The following is a 16,247-nucleotide window of genomic DNA, read 5'->3' on the forward strand; positions in this document are numbered from 1 at the left end:
TTTCACAAAAATAATACGCAATAAATCTTTTTCTTGTGCCAAAATGTGTGTACAAAATGTCATGCCAAGAGCTTTTAATGAACGAAACCGGCAGAGCCCTGAGGGGCAGTCTTAACCCTAACGGGTAAAGTGATCCCGCGCCCTCCGCACCTGTCCCCAGTATGATGTATGGACACTGTAATTCCTGCAAACCCCAAGGGCCATACCACGCAAACAGTTACTCTGGTCTATAGTTTACGAGTATCCTTTTTCATTCTCCATTGCTAATAGTCACGTAGAAGCCGCGCCACAGTATTTCAGCGCTCAAGTGGCACATTGTAAAGGCGGACTCCGTTCCGCGCCGTTTGTGGCATTACGTATTTCCGTACCGTGGGGCCTCGGCATTTATACTACTACTAGACCAACGCTAAACCCTACCAGGAAAACTAGTCCTTATCGATAAGACATCTCCCGTCACTGCAAATTCGTCATCCCGAGTCCGTAGAGAAACTTACCCAACCCTTCAACAACCTTACGTTTATCCAGCTCTTTCAAAGGCCTCAACTTGGTGAACACCATCGATCGATTCAACATCATTCGGCATCAATCACCAGCCAAACATGACCGTCTACCCTCCACGACAGCTCTACTACGACGGCAAGGTCCAGGCCGCATCATCAGGCAAAGCCTTCCAGTCCATTGACCCGTCCAACGCAACGCCCATTTGCGACATCCAAGTCGCATCACACGCCGACGTCGACGCAGCAATTGACTCGGCGAAGCGTGCATTCCCATCATGGTCCGCGACTCCACCGATCCAGCGAGCGCGCATTCTGCAGCGCGCCGCACAGCTGCTGCGGGAGCACAACGACGAGATTGCGCGCGACGAGACCCGCGACACGGGCAAAGCATACTCTGAGACGAGCACAGTAGACGTACTGTCCGGCGCAGACACAGTCGAATACTACGCCAATCTAGTCGGCGGAGGCGGACTTAACGGCGAAACTACCCAGTTGCGTGAAGACGCGTGGGTGTACACGAAAAAGGAAGCACTGGGCGTATGTGCAGGGATCGGAGCATGGAACTATCCAATCCAAATGTATTCACGCCCTTTCCTTTATATCCTTACATTTTCCCCATCCCATCTTCTGACTTGACACTGACACCGATCTATAGAGCACTGTGGAAATCCGGCCCATGTCTCGCCGCAGGAAACACCATGGTCTACAAGCCCAGCGAATTCACCCCTCTCCACGGCGAAACTTTGGCCAAGATATACACCGAGGCCGGTCTCCCCGCCGGCGTATTCAACGTCATTCAGGGCGCAGGCGACGTAGGCAGCTATCTCACTTCTCACCCAGGCATTGCCAAGGTGTCATTCACAGGCCAAGTATCGACTGGCCAGAAAGTAGCTGGGTCTGCCGCTGGAGGGATGAAATACGTGACGATGGAACTCGGCGGTAAAAGCCCTGTGCTCATCTTACCGGACACGAATCTCGAGAATGCCGTCGACGGCGCGATGATGGCAAACTTTTATAGTACAGGCCAAGTCTGCACGAACGGCACCCGCGTGTTTGTTCCCCACTCGCTCAAGGCGCCGTTTGAGAAGCGCCTCGTTGAGAAAATGGACCATGTGCGCGCGGGACATCTCATGGATCCGAACACCAATTTTGGGCCCCTCGTGAGCAAGGTCCATTATGACAAGGTCGCCAAGTACATCTGGCATGGCATCAAGGTCGATCAGGCCAAGTTGCTGTATGGTGGGAATTTGGGGGAGTCTAGATCTGGTGACAGCAACACCCCCATCCTCCCTCTCCCGCAGAACCTCCCTGCCGAGCTACACTCTGGCTACTGGATCCCGCCTACCGTCTTTACCGACTGCACCGACGACATGCTCATCTGCCGCGACGAAATCTTTGGGCCCGTCATGAGCATACTATACTATGATGACCGGGCCTCTTCTCCCTCTTCTTCTAATCCCTCTTCCTCATCTCCATCTAATCCTGCCCCGGCCCACGGGACGTCATCTGATCATCATAACTCCTCATCTCGGGCCCCCGTCCTCGCCGACCGAGTCCTAGATTCGCTGGTCCGGCGCGCAAACAACACCCCCTTGGGTCTCGCGGCGGGCGTATTCACGCAGGACATCAACCTCGCGCACAAAATCACGTCCCGGCTCGAAGCGGGCATCACGTGGATCAACACGTGGGGCGAGAGCCCCGCGGAGATGAGCGTCGGGGGCTGGAAACTGTCCGGCCTAGGTGTAGAAAATGGGCGGCAGGGAATCGATGCGTGGACGCGGAATAAGAGCACGTTGGTGGATATGGCAAGCAGCGGGGTGCAGACTGTGTTTGCGAAGATTTGATTTTACATTTGATTTTACATTTGATTTACATTTGATTTGCATACCTTGCCTACCCTACGTGCCTTACGGACCTGAGATCGTACGTAGGTACCTTGGATGAATCGAGTAGTTTATTAAGCAAAAAGTGCGGGCGTACATAAAGAAGAGGCTGACGGGACTACTGTGTGGCGGAAAAGTTACAGGATATGATTGAGCTACGCTAGACGACTAGGCTTTTCCAGAATGATTCATTGTCATTGGTAAAAGGTACTATTATTCACAAATGAAGTGAAGATATAAAAAATATGGAAAAATAGTTTCCAAATGAAATGGGGAAAAAGAAAAAAAAACGGGAAAAGAAACGTGAAGGAATCATCAAAATACATTAATTCAAAAAGACATTCTGATATCATGAGAATACGACATACCAATCGCACAAGGTATCCAAGGCTAGCGCACCAAAGCGACAACATATGAATTTGAACCGAAATGACAAAAGATGAAAGTACGGGAAAAGAAAAGACAAGAAGAAAAGAAAAGGAAACATGCAAAATTAGCGGACCGTCTTCTCATCAGGAGGAATCTCAGTATCGGTGGTAAATGGCGGGGCAGCCTCGTGCTGCAGCACATTCGAGGCGGCCACCTCTTCGGCCGTCTCGTCGGAAAATTTGAGATCCTGCTCCACGGGCACCGTGTCCTGGACCTTGAGCAGAATGACGGGCAGGGCGATCAGCAGACTACCACCGAGCAAGGCCCAGCAGGAGGCAAACTCGTTCATGTACGGAATCTTCAAAGCGTCCAGACGCCACATGATGGCCGCACCGGCCGACTGGATGCCCTTGTAGAAACCGGCAAAGTTGGCCAGTTTTCGGCCATTGTTGGTCAGAGAGCCCATGAACCTGTTGCGATGACATGTCAGTACAGAACCGCGAAGATGTTTAGGGCAAACGAATAAAGGGAGGAGGGAGGGGAAGAGGTTATGAAGAGAATAGGTTAACATACCAGTAGACGCAGGTCTGCCAAGAGGCGTCGTAAAAGCCGTAGAAAATGTACAAGAACATGCCACCGACATAGCCCGAGTGAGTCCAGTCCCATGGCTTGTAGCCGCTGGCGGGGTCCACCGTGGCGCGAGTGTATTGGCGCTGCCAGGCGTACCCGCCGCCCCAGATGGCCATGGTGATGGTAAATAAAGCGGCCCATGCGGCCTTGGCACGAGTAGTTCGGCGCACACTCTTGATATCGAGCAAGTTGCCAAACACCGAGGCACCAATCATTTGCGAACTCCAGTAGAGAACATTGTTCAGGGCTCGTGTGCGAATGTTGAAGCGCGCCAGGTTGACGCCGTTGAAGTGGTACGTGTAGAACCAATTGGAGGAGAAGAACATGGGAAATAAGGCGATAATGTACCAGTCTGTCTTGAGCACCTCGAGCAGACCGAGAATCTCCGACTTCCAGGTCGGGTTCTTCATGATGATGACGTGCGAACCGTCGGGCCGCTCAACGTGCTTGGAATCGCAGAGGAACCAGGCCAGAACGGCACCGAGAAACATGAGGACCATGAAGGCGACATACGTGCCGTCATTGACGTGGTCGACGGTGGAGTGCATATTTTGGCCGAGAGGTATCTATTGTAATGTTGTTCGTTAATAAATGGCGCTTGCAGTGGAATGGTCAGTGGCTTTGGATCGAGAGCTTACCAAGCTACCAATGACACCTCCAAGGTTGAAAATGACCCAAAAGATGAAAATATATCGTCCCTTGGAACCCTCGGGAGGGTAGGACATCATGATTGAACCCTGTGCGGCCCATAGCAGACCTGCGCAAAGACCAAGCAGCGCACCGGCGAAGATGACGAAACCGGCATTCTGGGTATGGTTAAAACAGAGCAGTGAGGACGAATAAACAAAGTATCCAATGCCACCCAGAGACAGGGTCAACTTGATGCCAATTCGATTGGCAATGGAGCCGGCAAAGAAGCCAACGACGGAAAAAGTACTGTAGGTGGCGACGGCGCCGTTGTTGGCGGCGGTCGCATTGAGTTGTCCTGCACCTCCAAGACCAGTGAGGGAATTGTACATGCCCGGGCAGAGGAAACACACAAAGGCGACGAGTATGAGCTGGGTCAAAGGCGAGGCATAGTACGGCAGCGTTACAGGGCCGATCCGCGGTGACCGGTACATCCAAGACTTGCGGTGATGAATCTCACCAGCCTCTTCTGAGCTGTGAGTTTGGGAAGCATTTTGATCCTCAATGGTAGGCTTAGGCTTCTCCGTCGTTGGTTCGGCCATGGCGCAAGTTGCACACGTGCTTTGATGGGGAGGCGAGGGAAGACGACACGGAGCTATCTGCTGCTGATCTCCCTCCTCTCAAACCACGATGGCTTTTTTTCTCTTGTCTCCCTTACCCTCTCTGAGTCTTAGCTCTGAAGCTTTCAAATTATTGGGGGGAGGAGGAACAGTCTCAGGACTTGAGCTGGAGCATCGTGAGGGCAGGAACAGCTTCCTTATAGCTTAAGGGTGAGAAGAGGGTCAAAGAGCAGGGTGGTCTCAGCTCAGTCGCCTCCGCACGGTAATGGTGGGTGTGTAACGAGAGCATGGTTGCTTCTGGGCCTCCCAAGGGGGTCAGAAGTGGTTGTTGTTGGTGGGAAAAGGATTAGATACGGGCATGCTAGATCCAGTCTGGCTATCAGAACGAGGAAACGGCTTACTCTCGGGAGGCTTCACTATATTATTAGTTCGAGTGTTTTGTGTTAAGGGTCCATGGAAAGGCGCATCGTTTAGCTTGAGTTGGAATATTTGTCCATCCCAGCTGTCGGATTATCTCCCACGTCTACAGCGGGCGACAAACGAGGATTGACCCCGTTTTCTTCGAACGAAGCTTTCTTTTTTCTTTCTTATTTGTTCCATTGACCTGGTTCGCATTTATCGGAGTATAATGGGTCAAGGGTAGAGCGGGCATGGATGAATAATTTCATGAGAAGAGCAAAATATCCGATAACTACCTAGGGATCAAGGCCAAGGGTGTGCGCGTGCTAGGGGGCTGACAGGGTAGACAGATATGGGGGAGTTGATTACTCGTACTCCGTAAAAAGGGCACTGAAACACTGAATCTTCTGATCGAATCCGAAAAGCTCCAGCTATCTCTCGTGGAGAGCTATCTCGTGCTAGGATGGAGTACTCTTTAGTTAATTGATCAATCAGTCAAACATTAACCATCTCCACCTGAATTCCGGGGTTACGAACTGGCGGATGATGGAAGGTTGTCGGCAAGGGATAGACGAGCTTTCCCCCTCTCGGCAGGTCATTTCTCCTGAAGAAGTTAGTCCTCCGCGAGTTATCAAAGGGTGTCCACGACAAGTACTCAGTACCTTATTCTTGCCGAAAATGACCACATTCTAAAAGTAATAGGTACGATTGGTATCACCTTACCCACTTGTGCATGGACTGCAACGTGCACTAATGAATGTAACGGTTGCCTTCCGCCTTTGCCACTATTCTGCTCGGTTCCGTGTCCAATGAACATCACCTGCCAGACTCTCATGATCTTCCCCTTACAACTCTTCCAACCGTGACAACAGGAGTGGTGATAGCTCCTTGAGCAAAATACCACAGTCGCAACAAATGGCTTCAATTGGCAAATGGCCAAGAGCTGCACACTTCACTCAGGAAGCAACAGTGACTTCTCACGAAAAAATATTTGGTTAATCTCCCGTAAATTTTTGATCAAATGGCTCCCTGAAACATTCACCATGTTACCTCGGCCATGAGGGTTTCATGCCGATGCATCCTACGGGAGGCAGCTTAGAGAAAGTATGGCCGAGAAATGAAGAAGACAAAGGGAAGAGCTATCGTTAAGCAATTACCGTCACGTTAATGTCTTCCATCAGCACTTATCTTCTCGTCAAATTCACATTGCTTTCACTTCCCGGGTTTCCGCTGACTGTATCTTTTTGCCTCTTAACCCCGGATCCTGATGATATCACTCCTACTAGCTTACCCGCGCCGATCATCTTTAAACTTTCTTGCTCACCTTGACCAGCGCTCAATTAATTTTCTCGTGCTCAAGAGTGAAATTCTCTTCAATTGACCAAGACTCGATTTCTTTGTTTGAATCACCTCAAGATGTAAGTCGCTCAGTCTCATTCTATTGAGTGTTTCTGCAAATCAAAGCTCTGATGGTCTGTAGGAGACTCATTATTCGCGAAGACCCCTTTGCAGCGTCAAAGTACATTGCCGACTACATTATTGGTAAGAAGATTGAAATCTTGAGCTCTGATCCTCTATGCGCCAAATACTTAAATCTTTAATAGACCGGATCAAGGCGTTCGGCCCTACGCCGCAGAAGCCGTTTGTGCTGGGACTGCCGACTGGAAGCAGCCCCGAGATTATCTACAAGCATCTCGTCCAGCGCTTCAAGTCTGGTGAAATCTCCTTTAAAAATGTAATCACTTTTAACATGGTAGGTCGTCATTGCTGGTCCGAGTTTTGCAAAATATCATCGACTCTAAATATCAGAACGTAGGACGAATATGTGGGCATTCCGCGCGACCACCCGGAAAGCTACCACACTTTCATGTACAAGCACTTCTTCTCCCACGTAGACATTGACCCTGCCAACATCAACATTCTCAATGGCAATGCACCGGACCTCGAGGCTGAATGTCTTGCCTACGAAGAGAAGATCAAGCAAGCCGGCGGCATCGAGCTCTTTCTTGGCGGCATTGGACCTGACGGACATATCGCTTTTAATGAACCCGGCTCCAGCTTAGCTTCACGCACGCGGGTCAAGACTCTAGCTTATGACACGATTCTGGCCAATTCTCGTTTCTTCGGAAATGACCTGAGTCAGGTGCCTCGCATGGCTTTGACCGTTGGTGTCCAGACCGTTCTCGATGTAGGTGTACCGCTTTGTGGACGAATTCTGTCTCTTCACGTGTTTCACATCAACTTGCCAAATCTAGAACAGGTTTACTGACGAATCTTCCTGAGCCAGGCACGAGAAGTGGTGGTGATTATCACGGGGGCACACAAAGCCCTGGCCTTGCAAAAATGCCTTGAGGAAGGCTTGAACCACATGTGGACCCTTTCAAGTTTGCAGATGCACCCTCATCCCATGATTGTGGTCGACGAAGATGCAACCTTGGAGCTCAAGGTGAAGACTGTCAAGGTACCAACGATCCCGCCGATCAGCATTGTATTTCTGTACCTGTCTCAGCTGACCATGACTAGTACTTTAAAAGCATCGAGCGCGTTGCCTCGGAACTTGGATGGGGCCAAGGACTTCCGTCGGCCGCGCATATTGAGACCAAGCAAGCTGCCATTGCGCAGGAGTTGTCCACTCCAACGAAGGCCAAGAACGCCTTTTCCATGCCACCTACCCCGATTACCCCGGTTTCCAAGGAGCTCCCAGAACCCGAGATTGCCGACGATGAGCTTACCCCGGATCGCATGTCGTCGCGGATATCGGACTCTGGCAATGTAGCTGGCCTTGATGGTCTCATTCCAGGCGACGTACCACTGAAGTCTATGGGATCGCGGGTGATCACAATCGGGTCTTAGATCTTTTGCCTTTGATCTTGTCTCATTTGTGCTGGATATGTTCCCTCTCTCTCCCGCAGCATCAACCATGGGCATTACGAATTTGACGAAGTGACGAAGACTCACCATTATTTTTTGCATTTGGTGTGAACAATCTCTAAGGTTGAATGATATTCATTGAATAAACTCCCTTTCTTGCCCTTTTTGTCCTATACACATACAGAGCTCGTAAGACTTCCAATTACTTGCTTTACGGTGATAGGCAGATATTAACGATAATGATTAATCAGCTCTCATGTGCATTGTGGTAGCCAGATGTTAAATGTCAAACAAGACATGTGTATCATCCTCGTGCTCCTCCAGTGGTAAGCTGATTGAGAGAAAAGAATACCATCGTAGCTAGCCACGTGCACTGGTCTTTCAAAGTGCTGACCAACCAGATCACAGAATTGCTCTTTCTTATTTTGCTTCTCTGCATGTCATCATTTAGTGATTGAAATCTGGGAGATGAGCATCGAATCGACCAGGTTGATTCTGCCCTGCCTGTGGTGTTTCTTTTTGGGGGCTTGCATCTAGCATCCGTGACGTGAAAGGCAATAGAAGCGGTGCTCTGCAAACACCCGCATGGTGGCTGTCTGCGTGGCACCAAAGCCAAGCGTTGGCTTGCGGCATTGAGCGGCTTTCGCTTAGTGTCCAGATCCAGAGTGATATGATAACGGCCGGCAGCTGTCATGCTGTAAGCCCCTCCAAACTATCGGCTCCATACTCTTTCTCGAAATTCAAAATGAAGGGAAATGGATGGTCCTCGCAGTATGACCTTGGCACGAGATTTTTGCAATCTTGCTTTTAGAAGATCGGGATTTGTGACCGAAATACGAGGCAGGTGGAGAAGGTTGCGACCGATAGTAAAAATGACGAGGAGAAATCGATTTTTGCGGTAAAGACACGCAAGATCTGCGCCTTTCGGAAAGCCATATTCCGCACCGAATGCGACGACAGTTGATAATGTTACATCCGTTGCAACCTCTTTGGCCTTCTTCTTCCTCTACTCCCACTGTACACCGTACACGGTAAATGGCCGACTCGGCAACAGAAATTACTATGGACTTTTTTGCATCATTCAATCTTCTCTGTCACTAAATTTACGGGACGTTTCAATTTTTAATCTGTGTCCTTAGTGAATATACCTGTGCGGTTGGGGTTTGCTGTCAATACGCGCCACCCTCATCATATTCAATGTATTGCTACAATGCATTAACAATTGCTCGATATGGTCATAATTCCGACTCGGATAACAATCCTAAACAGGATTCGGCGGCCGTTTGGTTTGTCGTAAAAAGGAAACCCGGAGGAAACAGAGAAAAAAGATGAAGCAGAAAAACCAGGAATCCATGTCCGATGATCTGCCGACTTAATTCCGTCATATTCCGGAACCGGGAGAGACACAGAGAGGGTTGCAATGGGGAGAATAATGGCTCCATTTCGCCGTCTTCGCTGGTCCCAGCTCTGGCTCAGGTTTACGTTGAATTATTCATTACGAGCATATCTAAGGTAACTGACTACGATGACGAGAAGTGCTACTTGACTTACCTTTTTGCTGTACCGTTATGTTTGACGTGACTCGGAGGATTGCTCGGCACGGGCTTGTTCAGTCTCCGTTTTCACTTACTTCTGTCTGTCTAACTCTAGCGCCTAGACTCTTTTCTCGCCTGGTCGCCCTCCCCTCGTCCGCTCTCCTCCACCGTTTGACATTGTCTGCACATCCGGATGCGACCCTAGAATTTCCCCATCTGCGCGGTTACTGTAGCGCTCGGCCTTTGGGTCTCGTCTCGCCTCTCGTTTTGTCTGTGTGTGAATGAAGTGCGTGTGCATGTGTGTGTGCGTGTATGAAAAAACGCCATGTCTGTCTCTCTTCCTACAGTCCTGCAGTGTCATGCTGCACCCTTCTCCTCTTCCTCAATTGTCCTTTTGATTTTGTATTTTTACTGCTCCCAGCACGCCTCCTCGTCACGGGCATCTGCATAGCTTCTGCGCATGAGTTTTGTTGATCTCCTGCTTTATTCTGCCATTCTTGTCTACCGCGCACACTCCACTGCTCGCCGCCCACATCCCACTTTGTGATGCTGGCCCCCCGTTGAGTCTCCACTGTTCCCTGTTACACTTATTTTTTTTAAACACTCCACTTGTCTTTTCGCATTTTCCTGGCATATCTGGGTCCGGTTCATATTCCTTTCCTTATTAAACAGAGGGGGGATTTCGTGGTCGCAGCATGCTCGATTTGCTGCCCACATTGAAAGCAGTGTTGAAAATGTTACTAATGCTTCCATCCTTGTTGCGGGCGTCAACGGCGCCAACCGCCACAAACACTACCACAACAACAATACCAGCCACTGCCACAACATTTCATGATGAGGAAACATACCGTCTGGAAAGACTACAGAAGTATGCGCTACAGGTGACCGATCATTTCCTGAATCCATTACAAATGACAACCTTGCTCGACATTTCCAAGCGACTACAAGAACAATTCCATAATAGACTACAGTCTTGCCGGAGCTGCATGCTGCCATCATGCAATCACCAACTTCCAACAGGACGAGAACATGGGACGTTTCTCACTATTGACGTTGGTGGATCGAATTTGCGAGTAGCGCTTGTTGAATTATCGGGCAAAAAGGAGCAAAGCCCGGTCCGCATTGTCCGGGTTGAGTCATGGCAGATTGACCATGTCGTAAGGTCTCTTCCAGGACATGTCTTCTTTGACTGGATGGCAAGCAAAGTAGGAGAAATGCTAGCCAAGGATGGTGATCGATTTGGACGGGGTTCTGGATCACCTTTACGCACTGGGATCTCTTGGTCGTTTCCCCTCGAGTACGTTCTCATCGCCGAATTTTAATTTCGAGCTTTTCTGACAATCTCATGTAGTCAAATATCACTCTGCTGCGGACTGCTCAATACCATGGGAAAGGGCTTTCTTGCTGCAGAAGGTCTCATCGGGCAAGATCTTGGAGAATTAATCTCTCAAGCCTGTCTGCATCGGGTATGTTCTGTAACCTGTAATATGCTTGCTTTCTCTCAAGCTGCGGGGAAGGAAGAAAATCAATCTGGTAAACGAAAGCTCATAATTTTATACAGAATGTGAATATTCAAATCGAGGCCATTGTCAATGACTCCTCGGCCACTCTCTTATCGCGAGCCTACGTTGACCAGTCTGCCCGAATGGCACTCATCCTCGGAACTGGCACGAATGCTGCTATCCACCTTCCGGTCACCTCCCTTGGGCCTGGCAAATTTGGATCTCGTCTCCAAGACCTTCGTCCCGATCAACGCCATGTTCTTGTCAACACGGAACTCAGCATGTTTGGCAAAGGCATCTTGCCCACGACAAGATGGGATGAGCAATTGACGGCGATGCACCCCTTGCCAGACTTTCAGCCATTTGAAATGCTCATCAGTGGACGCTATCTCGGCGAGATTGTGCGCCTGGTCCTAGTCGAGGCTGTCCTTTCGGTTGGTCTTTTTGGCGGGCATCTACCAAGCGGTTTCGATCAGCCATATGCTCTCGACACTGCCACCATTGCCGTAATCGAAGCGTACGTTTAATCCGTCAGTTTTCAAACACATTTTTCCCATGTTCTTTATACCATAGTGTTTATTCGCTTTTATTCTTCCAGTAAAGTGAGTTTGCTAACAATAATAATCAGTGACGAATCGTCGTCTCTCTCCGCTGTAGCGACCATTTTCGAAACCCTCCATAAATCGCATTTTACGTCTGATGATCTTCTCTTCACTCGCCATGTCTGCCAACTCGTTTCTCGCCGCGCCGCGGGCTATCTTGCTGCTGGTGTTCATGCATTATGGTCACTGCGTAACACAGCTGAGGCAGGTTGTGTACGAACAGCGACGGTGACAACACAAAACACGCGCACATCGATTGCCTGCACAGGTAGCGTTGTGGAAAAATATCCACATTTCCGGAGAACCTGCCAGGAATACCTAGACCTCTTGACACCCTGTCCCGGTCTCATCTCGCTTGATCCAGTGCAGGACTGTAGCATTCTCGGCGCTGCTATCGCCGTAGCATGCTGTGATGCAGAGAACAGCTCATGTTGATGAAGTTCAATATTGCGGCGGTTGCATAACTTTGGTGGTTCCTTCCTCGAACTTGGTGGTGTCGTCCTTATAATGTCCATCTCCTCAAACTGGTGGTGTCGTCCCTATAATGTCCATGCAACGATACGGTATAATACCTCATTGCTGTAAATAGATTTTGGAGTCAGGGATTCTCATTGACTCATGGCATGTCATCATGATCGCACTGGCGGCGTTTCCTCATCTTTTTATGCATTCATATCATCAGTTACTCAGCATCCTGGCATCGTCTGGTCTTTTCAATGCATCGTCATACCCATGCATGTCAATCTGTTTGGTAATGTACGACATTACGCTACTCAAGAGCGATTCATCCACGTCCACCTTTTCCACAATATCTTTGTGAGATCTATGATGGCTTCATCTGTTTTGCTCCATGTGACTTTTCCTTTTTTTTTCCCCTGCTTACACTATCATGACTTCCTCTTCGCTCTTTCCTTTTTCGACGACAGCATGTTTACTCATGTTTTTACTATTCCTCAACCCTATATTTCCGGTCTCGTTTACACATTTTTCAGCGCCGTTATCATAGTATTTTATTGCTGTACAAGCGCTGCATACATTATACCGTTCATCCAGTCTCTCGCATCTATAAACTTAATCTTACTTTTATCGTTTTCCTGCAGTTCCCCAACCATAAAAGTACCAGTCTTGCACCTATTGCTTACTCTTCCCCTGCCCTGGCTTCTGTGATCTTTCTCTATCCTTCAGCCTTATCTTTCAATCCTTGCTTTGTCTAATCGAGACTGAATTCCAGTTTGACCCTATCGCCATTATCACCATCATCAACATCATCAATAGCATCAATAGCATCATCATAAATAATAGCTTAAAGTCCATCAGCAACAGTCCCTAGCACCGCACAATAATGGCGACAATCGAACAAGAGTTTATCCCGACACGCCTCCGCCGCGCTTCGTCCTCGACGTACTCCTATTCCACTGCCTTTTATGATCCCAGTCACCCCCACGGCCACAGTCACAACCACAGTCACGCACACGCTCCACGTCGTTTCTCACATACGCCTACGCGCCTGCATGATGATCCTGAGGCCGTGCCTCTCACGCCGACCGGTCCAAATGGTATGTCCGTCCTGTGTTTTTTCTCTTGTTTATCCCTTTTATTGTTTCTTACTCATCCCTTTCATTCTTTCTTATTCATCGCTCCTGTTCTTTTGGCCTTTTCATCCCTTTCTTTCTTTCTTCCGCCTCTCATCCGTCCCAGGACTTGACGTATTGCGTATTGCGTATTGCCTATTTATCTTCTGACCATTTCTCTTTCTCATTTCTCACTTCTCATTTCTCATTTCCGTTCGACACTTTGGACCCCAGCGTGATTTCTTATCTGAATTCTAGCTGACAAAGATATAGATGCCGCAAAAGGTCCTTATGGCCCTAACGGTCCTAATGGTACGGATCGTCTAGATCACCTGGATCATCTGGATCGTTTGGACCACGGGGCGGAAACCAACCTACATACAAACCTAGCCGTAAGTACCGGCAAACACACAGATGTTGCGTCCACACACGCATCTACGTCCGCAACCGCCACGACAGCAGCGCTGCGCCACCGCCGCGGGACAGTTCGCATCATTGAACACCCTTACGCGGGCCGACTGGGCGCGAACCAGGAACACGCCGTGGCGAGCGACGATCCCGAGTACGCGGAGATTGTGGCCCGCACACCTGACGCGGCGCCCTTTTTGACATGGCGAGAGGCGCTGCTTGATTGGAAGGGGTTTGGGGAGGTGGGTTTGTGGAAGGCGGCTGTGTGGGAACTATGGGGTTTGTTTTTCTTCTTCCCTTCTTACCATTATTCGCAGTAGTTTGTATCATCTCATTTTTTATTTCATCTTTCCTCCTTGTTTTCTTTCTTCGTTTCTTCTCTTTCTTCTTTTCTTCGTTTCTTCTTTTCTTCGTTTCTTCTTTCATCATCAAGATCCCTCTTGGTCATCTTTATGTCCTCGTCGCATATGTCATACGCCAGATATACCACTCCTATATTCGCAACCCCGTGTTGTTGATCGTGTTATATCCCTTCCCGTCCTCCTCATACCCTTCCGATCCACCTTTATCACTTCTACCAACCCTCTCCCTCCCTTTCCTCGTGTTATATTTCTTATGCCGATTCAACAATATCATGCTCCTACACGGACTGACAATCTCGCAGGGACAATGATGCTCGTCGTGCTCACAGGCGCAGTGAGTATCGGACTCGGTCGTATTTCGAGGTATTCGCCCTTTTATCCTGACTCTTTCTCTCATTCTCTTATCCATTCTCTCATCCATTCCACTTCTTATATCCCTATTTCCCTATATCTTCCCATCCCCCATCGCCCTTCCTCCCTCAATGTTTACCTTTATCCTTTCACGTTCCTCTACACTATCTGTAAATTTCTCAGTCAAGGAATACCTCAACCCCTCAGATCTCTGCATCGTCGTATCGTCGTACACTAACATACCAGTCCATACATCTACCACTCCACCATCATCCCCGCTCTCATCGGCAGCGCAGCCACGACTATCATTCTCCCGCTGCTCATCTTCGCCGCCGCTCCCGTGTCGGGGGGTCACCTGAATCCGCTTATTACGATTAGTACGTTTTTCGCGCAGATCTCTACGTTGCCCCGGACGCTGCTGTACGTGGTCTTTCAAATGCTGGGCGGAGTCATTGGTGCGAGTTTCTTGCGTGCGGGGTTGGGGAGGCGGTTGGTATGTTTTCTTTTATCATTTTTCGTTCCTTTTTCCTTTTCTCTTTTTCTTTTGTCTTTTTCTTTTGTCTTTTTCTTTTCGTTTATTCATTTTTTTATTCTTTTCTGCCTTGTTTCTCTCATTCCTGTTCTTTCCCATGGATCCTTTCCCGGCTCTCTTGTTTTATAAATGCTCTTTTGCTATTTGGTTGCATACTCGGTTTCATCCCATTTTACACTTGCCCTGTTTTGGTGTCACAGTTTGATTTTTTCGGATTGTCCATTCTTTGCTCTAGGTTCTTCCCGTATCTTGTCCTTTCACCGGCATCCATTATTTTTATACCCCAATTCCAATCCCAATCCCTGTCCCTGTCCAGTCCCAGTCCCAGTTCCAACTCTAGGGCTGCCTGACGGACTGACAAACTGACGATCTGACGGATAGAACCCCCCTGAAACAGGCGGCTGCACGATTCACTCAGAAATATCCTACGGCTCGGCATTCGCGCTGGAACTCATATTCGCAACCACGCTCTTGTTTCTCGCCTTTGGCACGGCCCTCGATCCGCGCCAGAATAAGTCCTTTGGGCCCGCCCTCGCGCCCATGCTTGTCGGCCTGGCCTTTGGTATATGTGGCCTCGCCTCGGGCCTGCTGAGGGCGGGGTATACTGGTGCTTGTACGTCCAGACGTTTTCTTATTTTCTTATCGTTCTGTGCATTTTGCCTCCTTTGCTTTGTCTTGTCTTGTCCTCCTTATCTTTCTCCTTTTTCCTTTCTCCTACATCCTCTTTCCTTTAACCGTTTTCTCTCGGTTTTCTTCCACGGTCCCATGGTTTCATCCCATCTACACGGCTGCTTAATGCGGGCTTTCTTCCGCCGCTTTCTTCTGCTTTCTTTCATAGTCCCATCTTACATATCCATGCCTGGTATCTGCTTGATGTGGACTTTCACCGCGCATTGACCCTACACAGTCCCACCTACAAGGCCCCGGGGGTGGGTGGGCGGAAGGAAGAGCAAAGTAAAGCGGCGAAGAAAGACAAAGATAACAGATAGAAGATAGAAGAAGAAGAAGAAGAAGAAGAAGAAGAAGAAGAAGAAGGGGTCTTGTGGTGTTGAGGGGAAGGGGGCAAGAAAGAAAGAAAAAGACAAAACAACAGCTAACACTATACTATACTACAAATAGCACTCAACCCCGCACGCTGCTTCGGCCTTATGTCCGCGTCCAGCTTCACGCACCGCTTCAACACGTATCACTGGATCCATTGGATCGCGGACGTTCTTGCCGCCGGACTGAATGCGTTGGTGTGGGCGCTCGTCCCGGTGTTTAGGCGGAAGATCTAGGTATTATACCTAGTCCTGCAGCCTGGCAGGTAGACAGCCAGACAGTCTGCTCGCCGAATCCTTTCCTCCTCCTCCTCCTCCTCCTCCTCCTCCTCCTCCTGCTCCACCCGCCTGGGGGGGGCCGTGGATATATGGGTGTCTGCGATATGGAAGGTTAAAGGTGAATTGTAGGAGGAAGGAGGTGAGCTATAGGTCCTTTGTGAACTGT

General features: G+C 49.2%; 6 protein-coding genes across 6 annotated transcripts; 5 read left to right on the top strand and 1 right to left on the bottom strand.

The window, feature by feature from the left end:
- Window positions 1-447: 447 nt before the first annotated feature.
- L228DRAFT_282924 (aldehyde dehydrogenase) lies at window positions 448-2,682 on the top strand. The gene is made up of 2 exons (XM_018336057.1): window positions 448-1,078; window positions 1,156-2,682. Exons 1-2 carry the CDS (start codon window positions 600-602, stop codon window positions 2,342-2,344), a joined length of 1,668 nt encoding a protein of 555 aa, XP_018188399.1. The 5' UTR covers window positions 448-599; the 3' UTR covers window positions 2,345-2,682.
- L228DRAFT_137730 (MFS general substrate transporter) lies at window positions 2,611-4,799 on the bottom strand. The gene is made up of 3 exons (XM_018329147.1): window positions 4,021-4,799; window positions 3,326-3,948; window positions 2,611-3,222 (listed from the first exon to the last, which is right to left on the bottom strand). Exons 1-3 carry the CDS (start codon window positions 4,609-4,611, stop codon window positions 2,877-2,879), a joined length of 1,560 nt encoding a protein of 519 aa, XP_018188400.1. The 5' UTR covers window positions 4,612-4,799; the 3' UTR covers window positions 2,611-2,876.
- A 1,279-nt stretch (window positions 4,800-6,078) lies between these two features.
- Window positions 6,079-8,042, top strand: L228DRAFT_137757 (glucosamine-6-phosphate isomerase). The gene is made up of 7 exons (XM_018329148.1): window positions 6,079-6,132; window positions 6,315-6,446; window positions 6,509-6,570; window positions 6,633-6,781; window positions 6,845-7,216; window positions 7,316-7,489; window positions 7,552-8,042. Coding segments are annotated over exons 2-7 (1,089 nt in total). The 5' UTR covers window positions 6,079-6,132; window positions 6,315-6,444; the 3' UTR covers window positions 7,882-8,042.
- Window positions 8,043-10,168: 2,126 nt separating this feature from the next.
- On the top strand, window positions 10,169-11,973 carry L228DRAFT_268229 (actin-like ATPase domain-containing protein; the record flags this gene model as incomplete). Its single annotated transcript, XM_018335096.1, has 4 exons — window positions 10,169-10,731; window positions 10,786-10,900; window positions 10,996-11,453; window positions 11,565-11,973. The coding sequence occupies 4 exons, from the start codon at window positions 10,169-10,171 to the stop codon at window positions 11,971-11,973; spliced, it is 1,545 nt and encodes a 514-aa protein (XP_018188402.1).
- Window positions 11,935-12,792, top strand: L228DRAFT_137830 (hypothetical protein). The gene has a single exon (XM_018329149.1). The coding sequence runs from the start codon at window positions 12,157-12,159 to the stop codon at window positions 12,703-12,705; it is 549 nt and encodes a 182-aa protein (XP_018188403.1). The 5' UTR covers window positions 11,935-12,156; the 3' UTR covers window positions 12,706-12,792.
- Window positions 12,793-12,880: 88 nt separating this feature from the next.
- L228DRAFT_238755 (aquaporin-like protein) lies at window positions 12,881-16,039 on the top strand (the record flags this gene model as incomplete). The annotated part of the gene is made up of 6 exons (XM_018331076.1): window positions 12,881-13,094; window positions 13,383-13,759; window positions 14,209-14,213; window positions 14,477-14,723; window positions 15,144-15,375; window positions 15,882-16,039. 6 exons carry the CDS (start codon window positions 12,881-12,883, stop codon window positions 16,037-16,039), a joined length of 1,233 nt encoding a protein of 410 aa, XP_018188404.1.
- Window positions 16,040-16,247: the final 208 nt, after the last annotated feature.

This window comes from Xylona heveae, assembly GCF_001619985.1.
Source record: "Xylona heveae TC161 unplaced genomic scaffold L228scaffold_5, whole genome shotgun sequence".
Lineage (NCBI taxonomy): Eukaryota > Fungi > Ascomycota > Xylonomycetes > Xylonales > Xylonaceae > Xylona > Xylona heveae.